The sequence below is a fragment of the Pygocentrus nattereri genome, chromosome 27 (assembly GCF_015220715.1).
Source record: "Pygocentrus nattereri isolate fPygNat1 chromosome 27, fPygNat1.pri, whole genome shotgun sequence".
Taxonomy (NCBI): Eukaryota; Metazoa; Chordata; class Actinopteri; order Characiformes; family Serrasalmidae; genus Pygocentrus; species Pygocentrus nattereri.
The window spans coordinates 18,465,360-18,483,678 of record NC_051237.1 but is presented as its reverse complement, the minus strand read 5'-3'; the positions used below and the strand labels follow the sequence as shown (position 1 = coordinate 18,483,678).

At 40.1% G+C, this 18,319-nt stretch overlaps 1 protein-coding gene across 1 annotated transcript; it reads left to right on the top strand.

The window, feature by feature from the left end:
- The first annotated feature begins 843 nt into the window (after window positions 1–843).
- Window positions 844–17,809, top strand: smarcc1b (SWI/SNF related, matrix associated, actin dependent regulator of chromatin, subfamily c, member 1b). Its single transcript, XM_017693822.2, has 28 exons — window positions 844–1,039; window positions 2,713–2,832; window positions 3,431–3,516; window positions 5,011–5,092; window positions 5,346–5,438; window positions 6,021–6,090; window positions 7,797–7,866; window positions 7,956–8,031; window positions 8,221–8,346; window positions 8,429–8,511; window positions 8,649–8,767; window positions 8,880–8,939; window positions 9,039–9,073; window positions 9,304–9,419; window positions 10,489–10,560; window positions 11,162–11,275; window positions 11,382–11,535; window positions 11,622–11,732; window positions 11,893–11,952; window positions 12,054–12,312; window positions 13,973–14,134; window positions 14,274–14,323; window positions 14,575–14,668; window positions 14,816–14,949; window positions 15,310–15,444; window positions 15,992–16,163; window positions 16,873–16,944; window positions 17,349–17,809. Exons 1-28 carry the CDS (start codon window positions 878–880, stop codon window positions 17,414–17,416), a joined length of 2,955 nt encoding a protein of 984 aa, XP_017549311.2. The 5' UTR covers window positions 844–877; the 3' UTR covers window positions 17,417–17,809.
- Window positions 17,810–18,319: the final 510 nt, after the last annotated feature.

Here is an 18,319-nt window from a genome sequence, read left to right as displayed (position 1 = left end):
AAGTTAATTTATATTGAGTATAAGTGCTGCCGCTTCTTATTTCTTCATTCACAATTTTCATTTTATTCTATTTGATTTGTTTGTTCATGTGTTTATTCCTCAACTGCAGATTGGGCGTACGTTCAGCCGATGAATGTATTTATTTGTTTGTTGATTTATTTACGTATTCACTTTTCCCCAACGTATTTATTTAATTAAATCATTTTATTTCAGCAATTCCGGCTTTTTTTATTTCCCGAAATCAGACATGACGCATCTTTTCCCGCTCCCTATCTTACTTGCTTACTCAGAGTGCGCTTCGAGCACCTCAGAAAACCCACGAGAGAGAGAGAGAGAGAGCGAGAGCGAGAGAGAGAGAGCGAGAGCGAGAGAGCGAGAGCGAGAGCGAGAGAGAGAGAGAGAGAGAGAGAGAGAGAGCGAGAGAGAGAGAGCGAGGGAGAGAGAGAGAGAGAGAGAGAGAGAGCGAGAGAGAGAGAGAGCGAGAGAGAGAGAGATGGAGATCGCAGGCTGTGTCCAAAATCGCGTACTACTGTGCTTAACAGCATGTCAACATAGTACACGATCATTAGAAGGCCATTCATTATAGTACCTGGATTATACCTGATACAGTCTAATCAGGCTGATCAGGCTGCGTCCCAAATCACCCACCACACTATACTATACGTACTATACGCCCCGCACTAATAAACGCGCTACCGTTGGTTGTTTATTGTTTGGTTTAGTGTAATGTATCCACCCTACTACAAAATACTGCCGTACATACTGAACACACCATATGTGCGGTTTTGGACGCAGCCGTCTTCTCCTGTAGTCCCGCCCCGCCCCGTCCGTCATCGCGAGAGTACCGCTGCGCGACCGAGCGGCTCTCCGCGGAACAATGGCGACTCAAACCCCGGGAGCAGCGCAGAGCGGGGCGGGCGGCAGCTCCGCTTTCAGCCGGAAAAAAGATGGGGGTCCGAGCTATAAGTTCTGGGAGAGTGCGGAGACGGTGGCGCAGCTGGAAACGGTCCGCAGCTGGATTGGAAAACATTATAAAAAGGTCAGTAGGCTGGTTACAGCGACGGCGCGCGCTCGCGGGCTCGCGAGCAGAGCAGCTAGCTAACCTACCGTTACTACGTGTTTACATCCTGCAGCTTTACTGACATTTCAGACCGCCAGACTGCGCGACGCTGTTCGTTTACAGCCGCTGCGATCCAGAACTTAGTTCATTATCGCCCGAACTGCTGTTTATTTACGCGTTAATAGTGAGATTAGTCTTAGTACTAAGATATACACTCACCGGACACTTTATTAGGTACACTGTTCAGCTGCCCGTTAACACGAATAGCTAATCAGCTGATCAAACAGCCGCAGCTCGGTGCATTTAGGCGTGTAAAGGTGGTCAAGACAACCTGCTGAAGTGCAGACCGAGCATCAGAACGGGGAAGAAAGGGGATTTAAGGGGCTTTGAACGTGGCGTGGTTGTTGGTGCCAGACGGGCTGGTCTGAGTATTTCAGAAACTGCTGATCTACTGGGATTTTCACACACAACCATCTCTAGACTTCACAGAGAACGGTCCGAAAAAGAGGAAATATCCAGTGAGCGGTCAGTTGTGTGGATGTAAATGCCTTGTTGATGTGAGAGGTCAGAGGAGAATGGGCAGACTGGTTCCAGATGATAGAAAGGTAACAGGAACTCATAACCAACCAGAACCTCTGAGGAACGTTTCCAGCACCTTGTTGAAAGTCTGACACGAAGAATTAAGACAGTTCTGAAGGCAAAAAAGGGGGTCCAGCCTTTTACTAGCATGGTGTACCTAATAAAGTGGCTGGTGAGTATATATTTGAACATAGCAAGTCGACCTAAAATAGACAGCTAGTGAAGTCAAGTTAGAGTTAGTCTAACATATCGCTGGCGCTGAATAGGATGTTTTCTGGTTTGGAAAGAAAGGCTGAATTCTGACAGAAGATGCTAACAGCCGTTGTGGTTTGCATGATTTGAGCATAAACAGTGTTGTTTTTGCCGTTATAACATAATTGCTCTCATCCTCGATGCTGTTTTCTCTCCCAGGTGATGTCATGGTTTACAGCCTAGTTAGTTAGTTGGCACTGAGCAGACACACCCCCTTCATTCCCTTCTCTTACTTTGTTAATCTTACCATTTATTCTCACACTGTCCACTGGAAAAGAAGTTGCTTATCTGACTAAAAGAGCTTGTGTGACTAGTAGTTAATAACCTTCAGCAGTTAGTAGACTTGCTTTTATCTGCAAACAAGTTGCACGTAGGCTTTTTTAGCCTTGTGTAGTCGTAAACAAGCTCAATGCAACAGACAGTACTTATGTTGAGCCATGTTACATCACAACATGCTTCTCTAGACATATCATGGCTACTGTCAGTGCTTAAAGTTTTCTAACCAACTGTTTCGTAACAAAGACGGCGTAATTGTGCATAGATCACTGATATAGTACAGAGTGACATGTAGCCTGCTCGTAGTTTTCACCCATTTTTTTTTTTCTTAAATATGACACTACTTGTTCGTTTTTCTTTTCCTCCTGATCAAACCTCAGCAAAAGAAAATACTGTGATGAATATTGTATATAAAGAAAATGTCCACAAGAATTGTGATATTTTTTCTGATATTGATACATCAGATTCATTTATCATTGACATAACCACAGGTCTCAGTATCGGCGTCCAAGTCCACGTGGTTTTATTTCCGTTTGTTTCTCCAGTATGTGCAGGCTGACGCTCCTTCCAGTAAGTCTCTCTCAGGGTTGATTATCCAGCTTCTACAGTTTCAGGAGGATGCGTTTGGCCGTAGAGCGAGCAACCCTGGCCTCACCAAACTGCCGGCAAGTAACCAGTTTCTCCTTCTTATTTCAAAAGGCGTTTTTAATTTTTTCTCACATGTCCTTTGGCTGCACAACACCTAGTTTGTTAATTATTATTGCAGTGTTCTCCTCTCCGGTCCTAGCACCACATGAGACTGCAACATGCAAATGAGCCCTCTAGCAAATCACTCATTGTTTTATTACTGTGAGCTTCTTGACCTACAGCATAGTTTCTGTGGGTGTTAAGGTGCAAAAAAACTTTCATGTGATCCAGCAAATGTAGATCATTTTGCTCAGAAAAGATGCAAGCCAGTCCTTAATCATATCAAGCATTCCCTGCTGTGTATTGCAAGCCATATCGTAATCACATTTAATGCAGCTCAATCGTGTGCCCACATCTTTGTGCTCTGTTAGCCGTGTTTTTTTTTTTTTCTCATACAAGCACGCTTCATTTTTTTTTCTATCAACCTGAAATCTGATTAAGGCATTTCACAAATCTCAGTGTGTAGGCAGATTGCAAATGGTTCTTTTTTACGAATGTTGAGTGCCCAATAACACTGCCAAAGTTAAACAGCTCTGCTTGCAGGCATGGTTAGATTTCTGCTTTTTCTTTCCACAGGCAAAGTGCTTTTTGGACATGAAGCCTGCCGGTGCTCTTTGTCACGTCCTTGGCTCAGCATATAAATTTAAGTCAGAGCAAGGCTGGTGAGTGTTCAGGCTTTATTTTGCACTCTTGTATTATCTTGAAAAAGCCAGTATGCAAGAAATGATGCATCATGCAAATATTACACAACCTGGACCCACATGAGGCAGAGCTGAAACGTTTTTCAAAAGTTTTTGATCTTGATCACTTCGAAACCTGAACAATTTCCTGAGCTATACTCTGTTCACAACTTAATAGCATTAATAACATGCACATGTGATCTAATTTAGACAGCCAGTCACTGTTGCACTAGTGTGGATTTTGTTTAATGCACGCTTACTGGCTGAAATAGGACTGAAAGATTCATTGTTTTTTAGGTTGAAATTGCAAATTGAGGGAGTTCAGTATTCAGAGAGGAAGAGCTGTAATCTTTTATTATTGCCTGTATTATTACAACCACATTGTCTTTCATTTTAAATGGGGAAAATTGAACGTAATAACATGAAGGCTATAAACTGCCTGTAGATGAGTTGGACCAATCAGAATGACCAAACACCCGATTGCTGTGTGCATGACAGCACAACCATAACTAACTGATAGTCTACCACGCTATGTTCAGCGTAGGGATGTGCATTGGTGCTGAAGTACTAGGCTAACCGTTCAAGGTGCCGGTATTTGAAGACTGAAATCACCATTTGGAAACTTGTGTGTTACATTGTAGTTCAGCGAAGCCTGAAGGTTTTGCTCATGTATATGAGTAATTGTTTTATCTCAGTGTGAGTTCCAGGAACGCATTGTTAAGGCAGTGGCTGATATGACAGAGTTAGTGCGGCTGCGATAACTGCTCTAATGATGTTAGATAGGCCCAGAAACAGTGGAAAAATATTTCTCTGACAAATAACATGACGGCACGTTGTAAACTGAAGACAGATGTCTCTATCAGTGTCCAGTGTTACTCATCCAACCCGAAAGTCCCTCAGCTGTCCCTTGCTGCTGTGTTTTTGTTCGACACCAATGGTGTCATCTAAAAAGCTAAGCTAACAGCCATACAGTATTTTTGGTTACAGTTTTTTTGTTTGTTTGTTGGTTTTTAATGCCTGTGGTTAAGCAGATGTTCGTTCATGAATTTACAAGGATTCTTGACTTCTAGACTGTCAGAATGCACATCCTTATTTCAGCATTCAAGTGTCAAGCCCGAAATAATGGATTTTCTGGTTTTCTTGGCAAACATGCAGGCTTAGACATTATTTTATAGAAACAAAAAATTGGAGTTTTGTTCACAGTCACGATATTGGTCAGAAAATTTGCAATTACTTGGGTATTGAAATTCGGCGTGAAATTTTAAATGAAAATTAGCATTTTTGGGGGTAGTATTGAGGGTAAGTATGATGTATCAGTATTGAATTTCAATACCCAGGCCTAGGCATGAGCTGAGCTTTTTAGTCAGCCCTGTTGCTGTAATAAATTTAGTATAAAACCAAGTGCAAAGCCAGCAGATTGCTTATGACTTTAAAGGTTTCTGTGCTGTTCTTTTATACTTCACTGCTTTGCCTTAGGCGCCGCTTTGACATGCAGAATCCATCCCGATTTGACCGCAACGTAGAAATGTTCGTCAGTGTGGAGAAAACCCTGTTACAGGTACAGATCATGTGGATCTGTTACACAGCAATGCATTTTTCATCCAAAGTATAGTCTGTAGTCTACATAAAAATGTGTTTAAGTTGGCTAAAAATGCTTACTATATATAGGTATATATAGGTATATTTAAATATGTATTTAAGATGGTTGTTTCAATAAAAATTGGAATGAATGAATGAATTCTGTTGAAGTCCAGGCAGAATGTATGTATTTAGTACTAAGATTGATTTAATGTGTTACTGTGTATCTGCAGAATAACTTGCTGAGCAGACCTGTGGTGTATCTGTCCCCTGAGCTGGAACAGAAGCAGGCCAGCAAACTCAAAGACATCATCACACGTCATCAGGTGAGTATGGCTTTGAGCAGAAGAAATTACTTTCGACACGTTGCAGTAACATGCATCTTGGTATATCCAGCCATAAGTGGAGAGGGCTAAGTACAGGTGTGAATGGGTTCCAACGATGTTTATCATTACTCAGAAGACATTCTGAGATGGTTGAGACGCACCTTGTAACATTTGTTGTGCGAACGTTAAAGTGTCCTGATTTGACACTAGTACAGTATTGAATTTCAGAACCCAGGCCTAGGCATGAACTAATCCTTTTACAAGTCAGCCCTGTTGCTGCAACAGGTTTGGTGTAAAGGCCATTACTGAGCCAGTGGAGTGCTTACAGCTTGTGCATGTACATGAACAAGGATTCATGGGACATTTTTGTCTGATGACAAGCACAGCAAGTCTGTTGTAAGTTTGTATGGTCCCATTCCTCGCACTATCAGTGGAGAAGCAAAACCCATGAAAATTCCATATGTAAGCATGCATACATCTTGCGATCAGATCACCAATGTTAGCGCAGGGTATGAAAAGAGCCTTACCGTCTTATTTGTCTGCAGCATGGTCAGTGTTTTTTCCTCTCTTTATATACGTCAGGGTTCAGTCACAGAAGATAAGTTACAGGCCACCCATCAAATCTACACCTCTCCCATCTTAGCGGATGAAGGTAAGTGTGGACTGCAAACCTCAGTTCCCTTAAAGCTGTAACTGTATGCTATAAAACAGACAACTTTGATTAATTTGACTTGTAATGAATTAGTAATAAGTACGTCAAGCCATGCTGTTGTAACAGGTGCCGATTGTGGCTTGGCTTCATGTCATAACAAGCATGTAGGTCCCTAAAAAGTTGTTTGGAGCATATGCTCAGTATTAATGGTGCCTTCACAGATGTGCATGTTACCCTCGCCACAGGCACTGATACAGCCCAATACCATGACAGACAGTGAACTTCACGCTGGTAACCGTGTGGACAGTTCTTTTGTTCTTTGGCCCAGAGAACACGACATCCATTATTTCCATAAACAAGGTTGACTCATCAGACCTCAACGTATGTTTCCACTGTGCATCAGTACATTTCAGATGAGCTTGAGCATAGAGAAGTCATTGGCATTTCTGATTGTTGACATATGACTTCCACAGTGCATAGTACATTCTTAACTTATGAACAGCAAATTGTCAAAGTTTGTGGGCATGTCCATCACAAAAGAATGCAGGTTTTTAATGCAGTGCCATATGAGGAATCAAGGGTCATTGGCCTTGGTTTTAGACTTAGATATTTCTCTGGGTTCCCTTAGTTTTTGAATGATATCATGCACAAAAGAGGCAAAAATTCTTGCAATCGCTTGTTGAGGGACATTGCATCTTATTCACCAATATCATAAAGTTTTTTTCCCCTTAAATGTGTTTTTGAGAAATGTCTTAAAAGTCTATGTCAGATTTTTGATGTGTTCACAGAATGGTTTACACTATTCTGCTCTTGAGTGTGTGTAGATTCTGTTCTTACTGAAGATCAAATCCCAAATAAGAAAACATTGGTCAATGTCCGGTTCTTTGTAAAAACAGCATAAATTGGTTTTAAGAAGAAATTTCTTCTTACAAATGGTTTGTGAAGGAATCCCATTCTTATTACACAGTTAGATTATTCACAGATGCTTTTTTTTTGTGGTGAACCTCAACTACACTGCTTGCTTATTACAGACTAGATCTACCTTTTTTACCCAAGGATGATTACACCTATCATCTGTTTGTTTCACCCTTTGCCTGGTCTTTAAGCTGTTCCTGTCCTAACTTTTTTGGAACATATTGCAGGCATCGATTTTTGGAATGAGTGTATACACGGATCAGCCATAACATGATGATTACCTCCTTGTTTCCATGCTCATTGTATATTTTATCAGCTCCACTTATTCTGTAGATGCACTTTGTAGTTCTGTAGTGTAGTCCATCTGTTTCTCTGCATACTTTGGCCACTGAAGAAAAGGGTGAAAGGGGGCTAACAAAATATGCAGAGAAACAGATGGACTACAATTTTGTAATTGTAGAACTACAAAGTGCGCCTATACAGAAAGTGGAGCTGATACAGTGGACGATGAGCGTAGAAACAAGGAGGTGGTCAAAATGTTATGTCTGATTGGTGTTTTTACAAAAACAATTAAGTGGGTAGGGTGAAACGCAATCTCTGGTACTCGTACTGTTTTGTGTAAATATAGGATGAAGTGGATTTACAGTGAAGTCACTGCTTTCTGTTTTTATGTCCACTTAATATACTGTCCCAACTTTTTGTGTCTGGACTGAATGTTATAAATATATGTGAATACATGAAAGTGTCTGTGATGTGATTTAAATATTTATTTATTTATTTTATTTTTGCAGAAGAGTGGCTTAGACCCATCATGCTGTTAGATCAAGATGTAATGGTACACTGGGGCATGTACCCAGATAGGTAAGTAATATGTACACACACACACTCAGAAAATTACTAGAGCTTTTTGCTGTTGCTGTATTGATATGTCATTTTTGTGTACTTTTTAGTTATGATACATTGATGTCAGTTAGTGATATTGATGCAGATGTAGAGGAACCCCCCAGTCTAGATCGGCCATGGAAGGTGAGTGAACTGGAAATCCTATTGCAAAGATCTGACATTGTGCTGTCAACATACTAAAAATGCTTGAGTTGGATTGAAAATACTTTACTCTTCTCTCTGACACTGAAGCAAATTTCAGACAAGTCAAACACTCAGTCATTCATGTGATTTTAAAATCCACCTCAGCTGATGTTTCAAACACCCACATAGGTACATGCGAAATGGGTTCTTGACACGGATACATATAATGAGTGGATGAACGAGGAAGACTATGAGGTGGATGACAGTAAAAGGAGTATGAGCTACCGACGGCGCATTTACCCACAAGATGAGGAGGTAGAGTCCCACCTGCCCATCTTTTTTCATCCCTCAGTGTTTCACAGCTTCTTATCTCTCAGTCTTTTCTCTTCTCTGTAAGGAGCACAAGGTGTCTGGGAAGAAGAGGAGGCGCTCCCCCTCTCCATCTTCATCTGAGTCCAGGAAGAAAGGAGGAAAGAAAGGGTAATGTCAAACCACTTTTTCCCTCAGCTTCTCCGTTATACCTCTATTTTAGATTTGGATATAATATAATCATGTTCAATGTTTGATTTTATGATAAATTGACTCTTATTTATTTATTTATTTATTTTATTTTGTAGTTCAGGGTTGTATAAGAGGCGTGGTCAGCAGGAAGAGGAGCCAGAGGAGGATTTGACTAAAGACATGGAGGACCCAACGCCTGTGCCTAACATGGAAGAGGTCATGCTGCCTAAAAATGGTGTGTGTGGTTGGGGGGTTGGGTGTTCGAGCCTTTTTCGGTTTCTTTGTGTTTCTCTCCTTCACACTTTCTTCATTCCCTATTCTATGGCCTCTTGTTACTTTCTTGGCAGTAAACATGAAGAAGGACAGTGAGAACACACCAGTGAAAGGGGGAACCATGGCTGACTTAGGTACGGCTGTGTGTTCATTTCTCGGTGTACCTCTGGGTTGATTTTCACTACGATGTGTTTGTGTTCGACATTGTAAGATGTAACATTCCTCTTTTGTAGACGATCAGGAGGATGAATTCCTATCTGGTGTCAGGGTAAGGAGTCCCTATTGTCATGATTAATGCTAATGGATTTTAATAACTGTGTTTAAGCAGCCATAAACTACTGAGACATTGCTCTTTTGCCAGTCTCTGGTTTATTTTGGGTCTATTATGGATATGTACTGACCAGCGCATTGGTCATGTGTTTATACGACACATTGGTGCACTGACTTCTATGACTTGTGGGCTGCTTTAACCTTTAAAAAGTATGTTTGTGTGTTTAGGATGAGGAGGATCAGGGTAGAGAGTTTGGCCGTGGGTTGGATGGTGAGGAGAGCGCTACAGAGCAGACTCACCACATCATCATACCCAGCTACACCTCCTGGTTCGATTACAACTGGTGAGTCTTTGCCACAGCCATGAGCCAGCTGACCTCTGACTGTAGTGTACGCTAGATTAGTCTCATTCAGTTACAGCTTTGCAACAGAGACGTTTCTAAAACACCATGGCCAGTGTTAATACAATTAAAAATAGCAGACCTTGAGAAAAAGTCGTAATATTTCTAGAATAAAATCATATAATTATGACATTAAAGTGGCATTAATACCAGGAAATGTCACAATATTGTGGCTAAATGGAGGCAACTGCTCATGTTAAAATGAGGGATGTTTAGGAATTGGTGGAATTATACTTTTATATCAATCCTGTCTTTATTTAGAATAAAGTACCATCGTCTAGTAGGATCGCCTGTGCGGCTATCGGTGGTCACATCTCTGTGCCATTCAAAGAGGGCATGAAGTTTCACAGACAATGAACATGATAATCAAAATGATCGATCCATAAGAACACTAAGTGTGGAAAGTGTGGATCCTTGAAACAATATGGCATAATTTGCAAAATTGTCATAATCATCCCAAAACTTTTATGTATTTTTTTGAAGACACTGACTTACATTTCCCCTTTTTGCCCCTTAAAAAGTGGTGAAATATAAGATTTAATGATTCATTGAATTGATTCATAAAGAATTGTAATAAAGATTTTATTGCTTCAAGTGCTTAATATGTGTAATTTGTTTCAAAAAGAGAAGAACATGGACAAACAAAAGTAAAAATTTTGTACAGTTATAGGTTAGAATCAGTTTGCAATTAATTAAACATCATTATGCAGCTGATGTGTATTTTCTCTTTGGTGAACTTGTTGATTCCTGTTCTTATAGTACAGCTTGATTAACTGAAACAGTTGTTAGAAAACCAGTTTAGGATCTTCATTAACACTCAGATTGCACTCCAGATATACATGAGGATGCATGTCTGTGTGAGTACAACAGCTTGTGCATAATGAGGTCAGCACTCCAAAGCCCACTGGAGTTTGTTTCAATTATGTATGTGAAGAGGTATGAAACTTTCATAGCACTCCTGCATTTTGGTTTGGATGTTGTGTTCTAACTTGTCTGTGTCTCTTTGTCACAGTATTCATCGAATAGAAAGGAGAGCACTGCCTGAGTTCTTCAATGGGAAGAACAAGTCCAAATCACCCGAGATGTGAGGCTTTTATATACACAAATATACGTAGTACATACTACTCCTTCACTCGCTCGCAAGTAATCCCTTATCACATTCAGTGATGTTGAGGTGTGGACTCTGGCGTGGTCAATCCATTGTTCTGAGAACACCAGAAGCTTCTTTGTTTGATAAGGACAATCTTGCATCTAATTTCATGTATCTCAGAAATACTGCTTTATACTCTGTAGATGCAAACGAGAAAGAAATTTACAAGCCAAATAAGGTGTGTTTGGGTAGTTGCTTGTGTGAATGTTAGTGTCTCTTTGAAGAGGAACATAATGTCAGTCACCTTTGGGAACAACCCTTTTTTTGGGTGGGCACAGCTGTAACCCTCTTGGTTCTAAAACTGGAATGATGGAGTTAAAGTGACGCCAGATGTAGATGCTTCTGTTAAATTAATAAACTTTTTTTATTTCTTTATTTAATATATGTTTTCTGTTTCTGAAAAACATGTACGTAATAGTTTTGACTGGAAATAAAATAAGTGTGGCCTGATTTTGCACAGTACTGTAGACACACACACACACACACACACAGGCCAGATATTAAGTACACTCCTCTGTCTCATTGATATTTGCAGATATCTGGCGTATCGTAACTTCATGATCGACACATACCGACTGAACCCTCAAGAATACCTGACCTCCACCTCCTGCAGAAGAAATCTTACTGGAGATGTGTGTGCCCTTATAAGGTCAGCACACTGTTTGTGTTGAATTTATCTCTCACCTTGTGCATTTCCAAATGTATGTAAATGATTTAAATGTCATTCAAATCTTTTGTGGTGTGCATATGTGCAGGGTCCATGCATTCCTGGAGCAGTGGGGTTTGATAAACTACCAGGTGGATGCCGAGAGCAGACCACTTCCTATGGGCCCACCCCCAACACCACATTTTAATGTTCTTACAGACTCACCGTCCGCCCTCGTTCCTCTACAACACAGACCATTGCAGGTAAACACGCAAACTGCGTTGTAGTTGTCTTTGGGGGTTTATGAGGTTTAAGTGCTTTAAGTGCTTTATGTTTTTTGTGATTGTAGGTTCCAGCCTCCCAGCATATGCTCAATTTTCCAGAGAAGAGCAGAGAAAAACCTTCAGACCTGCAGAATTTTGGACTGCGAACTGATATTTATGCAAAGAAACATCCCAAGGTGTCACTGAAAATTCACGTACATGCTGAATTGTTAACCATCATCATTGTGATACTTACTGTGATAGCGTTAGGTATTCTTATCTGTGCTTCAGAGAACTGTCCGTGGTCCTGAAACCACAACCGTAAACAGGGTTTCTCTCTGTTTGTGTTCTCTATAGACGAAAGGAGCAAATGCAGGGCGAGAGTGGACAGAACAGGAGACACTGTTGCTCTTGGAGGTGAGCAAGTCTTTGAAATATACTTTGGTCAGTTGTAGTAACCTGTATTTCAGAGTTATATGCATACTCACTCTCTCGCGCTCTCTCTCTCTCCCTCTCAGGCATTAGAGATGTATAAAGATGACTGGAATAAAGTCTCTGAGCATGTAGGCAGCCGCACACAGGATGAGTGTATCCTGCACTTCTTGCGGTTGCCCATAGAGGACCCTTACCTGGAAAACTCTGAAGCCTCTTTGGGCCCTCTAGCCTATCAGCCTGTTCCCTTTAGCCAGTCAGGCAACCCGGTTATGAGTACTGTGGCCTTCCTTGCTTCAGTAGTGGACCCCAGAGTGGCCTCTGCTGCTGCTAAAGCAGCCCTGGGTGGGTGGGTGTGTGTGTGTGTGATCATGTTTGTGAATATCTGACATGTAGTAAGCCATTTAAAAAGACAGAAAAAAAGAAGAAGAAAAATGTGCAGATAGAGTTGGGCAGTATTCACTTTTCTCAGTTGAATGGTAAACAGCGCTACTAGCTGGGTGCTGGTGACACTGTGCTGCTTTGAGACTGGATGTAGTTGAGTGGCAAAATCACAAATTTCCCTTTGTAGGGTCAGCTAAGGTATAACAAAAAATCTGTGGGAGTGAAGTCAAATCACCAATAATGGAAATGTAACTAGTTTAGTGGTAATGGTAGCATAGCTTGCAGGCTACAGATCGATTACCAGCACACCACAGTACAGGTTTGATTGAAACTACTACTACACTACTGATGGGCCCACATGCAGAGTTGTTATTATTATGCTCCTCTTAATCCATGACACAAACATTCATGGGGTCAATAATATTATGAAGTATTGTTTGGACGCACAGAACATGTCTATACAAGATTCTGTATTATACATCAGTGCTAGTGGAGAACTCTCACCTAACACAAACTTGAAATACCCAGCAAGCATTTTTCAAACTGATTTTAACAGCTACTCATTGGATGAACAGAACATACTTGGCATTGTGGACTTAACACTCAAACTATTTGCATTTGTAAATTCAGTTTACCAATACAGATCAGATGTGTGCCTCAGGGATGTATTCACAAGAAAAATTGCCCATTTCATCCCAAAATCATGTGATTTTTGCATTGATATAATAAAACACAGAGGCAATTCTTGGTTACCCAAAACACAGGCCTGTATGTAAGCGTTTACTTTGCATATACAGACACTCTGCCACTGACAGACAATAAAAAGTTTTGTCTGAGAGAGCAAAGTCGAGTCAATGGTGTTGGATTGATAGAAAGCTGAAATCGCACCTGTTCAGAGGAGTTGACCGGCATGATACTGATTGTAGTTCAGCAGTGGAAAAGAGGCATTGACAGCATCTGCGAAGCATTTTAAAGGGGGCTTAACTTCTAGATGGGAATGACTGTTGGCCTTGTTTTCAGGCAGATCTTGCTGACTGGCACCCAATAAAAATGCGAATGGGCCAGACATATATATTTGGCCATTTGCTAGATAGGTGTAAAACAGATATTTAACACCATTTTAATTTTTAGATATCATGTATTTGAAATACTGTTATTACTTTGAAACACTGTGGTACACCGCCCACCTCTAGCTGAAGGTAAACAGTTGTAAAAGCCAAAACAGAAAAAAAAGGTAAGTGATCAACAGAATGTTCTGAAATTATGCCTATTTGAACAGATTGACTTCAGCTCTTAGGGTTAGGGTTTACACTTGCACTCAGTTGCATTGAAATGATATTTAGTTGAATGTTAATTAAAAACAGACTGGGAATCTGTAAAACACCCACAGTGGACTACAAAAAAAGTGTTGCCAAACACAAACATTTTTTTTAATTCTTAAGATCTGTAAGAATATTTATATTTAGGCATATTTAAGATCTCTCACACAAGTGACCACATGTCTGTTACAGCCACTGTGTTACCATAAGAAAATAACAAAGCAGACTGGCTTATAATACTGTGTGTCTGTCTGATAGTTTTTTTGGTTTTGTTTTGTTTATTTCGTTCTTCCTTTTCTCAGAGGAGTTCTCTCGAGTGAGAGAGGAAGCCCCTCCAGAGCTATTCAACCCCAACATCCGTAAAGTCCTAGAGCCTGGGAGGAGTCTAGCGCGACTTGATCCTGCTTTTGGGATGCAGTCAAGTAACATCCCAGGATCTGAATCTGATCCATTGGAAAAGAGTGGTACATATGCATACACACACACACATATATATACAAAACATGGCCAACAGGGGGCAGCATTAGACTCACATTATCCCCAAACTGATTGGCTGTGTTAATGATACGGCCTTATTTGCTTTTTCTCTATGGTTCTTTCTAGATGGATCCGGAATGGAAAAAATGGAATTTGAATCTGAACAGCATGAAAAGGTATAAGAACCGATTTTTCCTCATCTATTGATTTGCTCTAAAGCATTTAAAGTAACCATTTAACCATAACTTGTCATTGAGGTCAATATGCAATACATTGTGCTTCAGTAATAGATTAGCAAATACCTAAGATTAAAGCAGATTACTATTTAAATCCAGCTTTTCATACTATTATTATCCTCTAAAATGGCTAGGACCCACAAACTTTCATGACACTCTTCTATAACACTCTCTGTTTATCTCACTTTCAGACTGTGGGAGAAAACCTCACAGGAGAGGGAGAGCGAGTGAAGAATGAGGAAAGAGATGAGAGTGAAGGAGAAAAAGGAGAGGAGAACACAGCAGGTTTGTGTTTTTTCTTCACTAAGTGCAACACCATTCATATAAGTCATATATAAAGATGTGCAGTCAAGCTGAAAATGAATTAAGTATTGTTCAGTTAAAACCAACTAATGCTCTTTCTGTTTCTCTCTCTCTTTGTATGCCTTCAAGAAGAAGCATTGGAGGTGGGCCAGACTCAAGGAGAAGATGGAGACAGAGGAAGGAGCAAGGAGCTTGAGTTGGTTGAAGCAAATATTGCTACAGCTGCTGCTGCTGCGCTGGCCTCTGCAGCCACCAAAGCCAAAGTAAGAGCCTAAAGTCTTAAGCAGCTAAGTTATCATCCATGGGAATTTAAATTTTAGTAAGATTAACTTGTACCATGTACCATTAATGTTTTAATAATTAATGTCTATTAAATGGCTGCTTTAGATGTTTAATCCTTTATGTTTAAAACACAGGCCTTTTTCCATTACTTAATGGTCTATAACTTAGCCATACATGTCTAGAGGCACTTAAATGTCCACATACTATGAAAATAAACAAACTAAGCCCTAATGAAAGGAAGTGGTGGTAAGCATTTGCTGCATTCACTCTTGGTATATTGACCATCTAGGAGTATTAAATCTCAGCACTTCATTTATCTACATCGCATGCTCTTTTTGTAGCATTTGGCTGCAGTTGAGGAGAGAAAGATTAAGTCTCTGGTGGCTTTGCTGGTTGAGACTCAAATGAAAAAGCTGGAGATCAAACTGAGGCACTTTGAGGAGCTGGAAACCATCATGGACCGAGAAAAAGAGGCGGTAGGTTAACAGATTGGTTGTCCCAGAGCAGTCAGTGTTCATTGTTTTAATGAAGTCATATTCAAATGTTTGGGTGCCCCTGGTCAAATGACGCATTTTATTGAGTTTCTAAGTGAAAATAAGTTAACACATCCTCTACAGAGAGCACACTTCTGTATATTCTAAAGCACAGCTACTGTTTATCTGCTAAATTTAACATATTGGGGGTGTAATTTGACACATCTTATATTTTATGCTTTTACCAATATGTTAAGCTCCGCAAATAAATAGCATTTGTTCCCTGTAGAAGACACACAAACTTATTTTTACTTAGAAAATCACCAAAGTGGGTGAACATTTGCATACTACTATATAAAACATCAGTTTATTACACAACATTTTCCTTTGCAGTCCAGAACACCTACGTAAAAGAAGTTAATGTAACACTGTAATGTACTCTCTGTGATGTTCGAAGTAGCCGTGTGGGAGTGTTCTGGAACATTATGCCAGCACAGTACTCATCTCCTTGTAACCCTCTGTATGGACCTGCTGTATGTGTTCTCTGCAGCTGGAGCAGCAGAGGCAGCAATTGTTGTCAGAGAGGCAGAACTTCCATATGGAGCAGGTGAAGTACGCTGAGCTAAAAGCTCGACAGCACCTGGAGCAGCAGCAGCAACAGCAGCAGCAGCAACCTGGAGCCTCTCAGAGTGGTGGAACGGTATATAACCCTGTACATCATGGTATGTGTTCAGACACTTGATTTCAATAACATGCTCATGATGACAGTAATCGACATTCAAGCATGTGCTCATCATTACCTTTAGCAGTCTTATGTAGTCCATAATGAAAGTCCCTGTATTCCCAGACAAACCAAAATGCACGTCTTTGTCATTGTAAGTATTCTAGTAAACATGAGCTTATAGAAAATAATTCAGGGATACACAGTGATATCCCCAGTATGATTACAATATTTGCTTAAAATCCTGGGCTACTGCACTAAAATGTCAGCATTTACATTTACAGCATTTTGCAGACGCTCTTATCCAGAGCGACTTATAAGAAATGCTTTGTCTGTCTAGAGAAAGTATCATTGCTAGCTACCAACTGAGCTCAGATACTGCTAGAAACAAAAGTCACTGTAGATACACTGTAGATACTGGTATTGTATTGTATTGTATTGTATTGTATTGTATTGTATTGCATTTATTTATTTTACTACATTTGTAACCCTCGATGAATGTGTTATATTTCTCTGTAATGCTAATCCAGGTTGATCTTCTCCCAGTTTCTACATTTCCTAAATGTTTTATGTATCGTCATGTACATGAAGATATTGGCATCGGCCCACAATTCCCATATCGGTCTATCCTACAAAATGCCTTTGAATTTCCTTTTGCTTTGTTTTAACTGGTGTATGTAACAAAGTATTTCTTTATTCTTCTATCCCAGGTCGTGCAGTTGGCAGTGGAGGAGCAGGGCAAATGATGGGTTCTCGACATGCTGGTGCCCCTAATGGCATGTGTAAGTAAATCTAAATCCTTATCGTCCTCTCTCTCTTTTTGTGGATATATTTGATTTATGATCATTATATTGTTATTTCTGGAGTTATTGTGTAGGTCTCCTCCATTCTAGAGCACAGTTGATATATTTTGTCTAAGATTAAGGTGCCGCTTATTCATCAGTATAAGTGACCTGGTAAACTTGGACACAAACCATCATGGTTAAAATAACGATAAAAATGCATCAGGCCATCAAAGCTGTAGGATTATAGTAGCATATAAGGCACTGTTTAAATTTACATAGGCCAATAGCAGTTATCAAAATTTTTGCTTTTTAAAACTGGTATCCATGACCATTTTGTTGTCACTTGGGACCCTATGTATGTGCACAGCTTTGAACTACTTTCTCCTTTTCTTCATGCATAGACCCAACACCACCTTCCTCGCAGCCTGAAGGGGCCACGCCCATCTCCCGGGCTCCAGTGGAGAGCTGAAGCCACATCTTTTTACAAGCAGTCACCTTCCTGGCGATCTTAAACATATCCAGTCAATCCAGACACCTTCCATTTCCTATGACTGTGAGTCATACACTCACATCTCATACAGTCCAATCCGTCAAACTTTAGTCATTTCTGAAGAACAGTACTGCCATTTTGACAAATTGTTTCATGTTACAGTTCTTGTCATGCAATGGACGTGTGCAGACTTTAGTCGTTTGTAAACGTTCTTTTATGCTACTTTGACTTTAAGAAGTAATATGTGTGCTTTTTGTTGGCTGTTCAGTCTGCACTCAATGTTTGTAGCTTGGTTTTTGTATTGAATCAGAACTAGCACTCATGAAAAATGATAAAAAAAATCAAGGCTCAATAAATTTTTTATTAAACTTATTTGTGTGCCTGAGAATTATGTTGTTAGCATGCAAGGACATTTGAAGAGTGTTGGAATGTTTTTAGTGTTTACTGTACATCAGCACATTGGATCTGAAATGGATGAATGAAAGCAAATCTTTAATTTGACCATGTTTACATCTATATGCTGACCTCTTCATACATACATACACACACACACACACATTGAACAGCTTTGTATATAACATACAGTAGTCATACAAAAGTAGATAATATTGCCTTGCTGTGCAGAAGAGAGGAAGAGGCAGGGCGCTCCAAAGGACCAAGACCAACCGTTTTCTGTCGCCTCCATGCTCTTCGTCTGTCCCCAGACTGCTTTATGAAAATGTGGTTCTGACTGAACATTTCAGCCATTAACAATAAAATGTAGTGTGAGATGCAGCATTTAAATGTTTTTACGTTACAATATTAACAATGAGGGCTTGGCAGAAAGGCCATATTTTATACTGTAATACGTAAAGGAAGTTTCATGATATGCAGCATCCATCA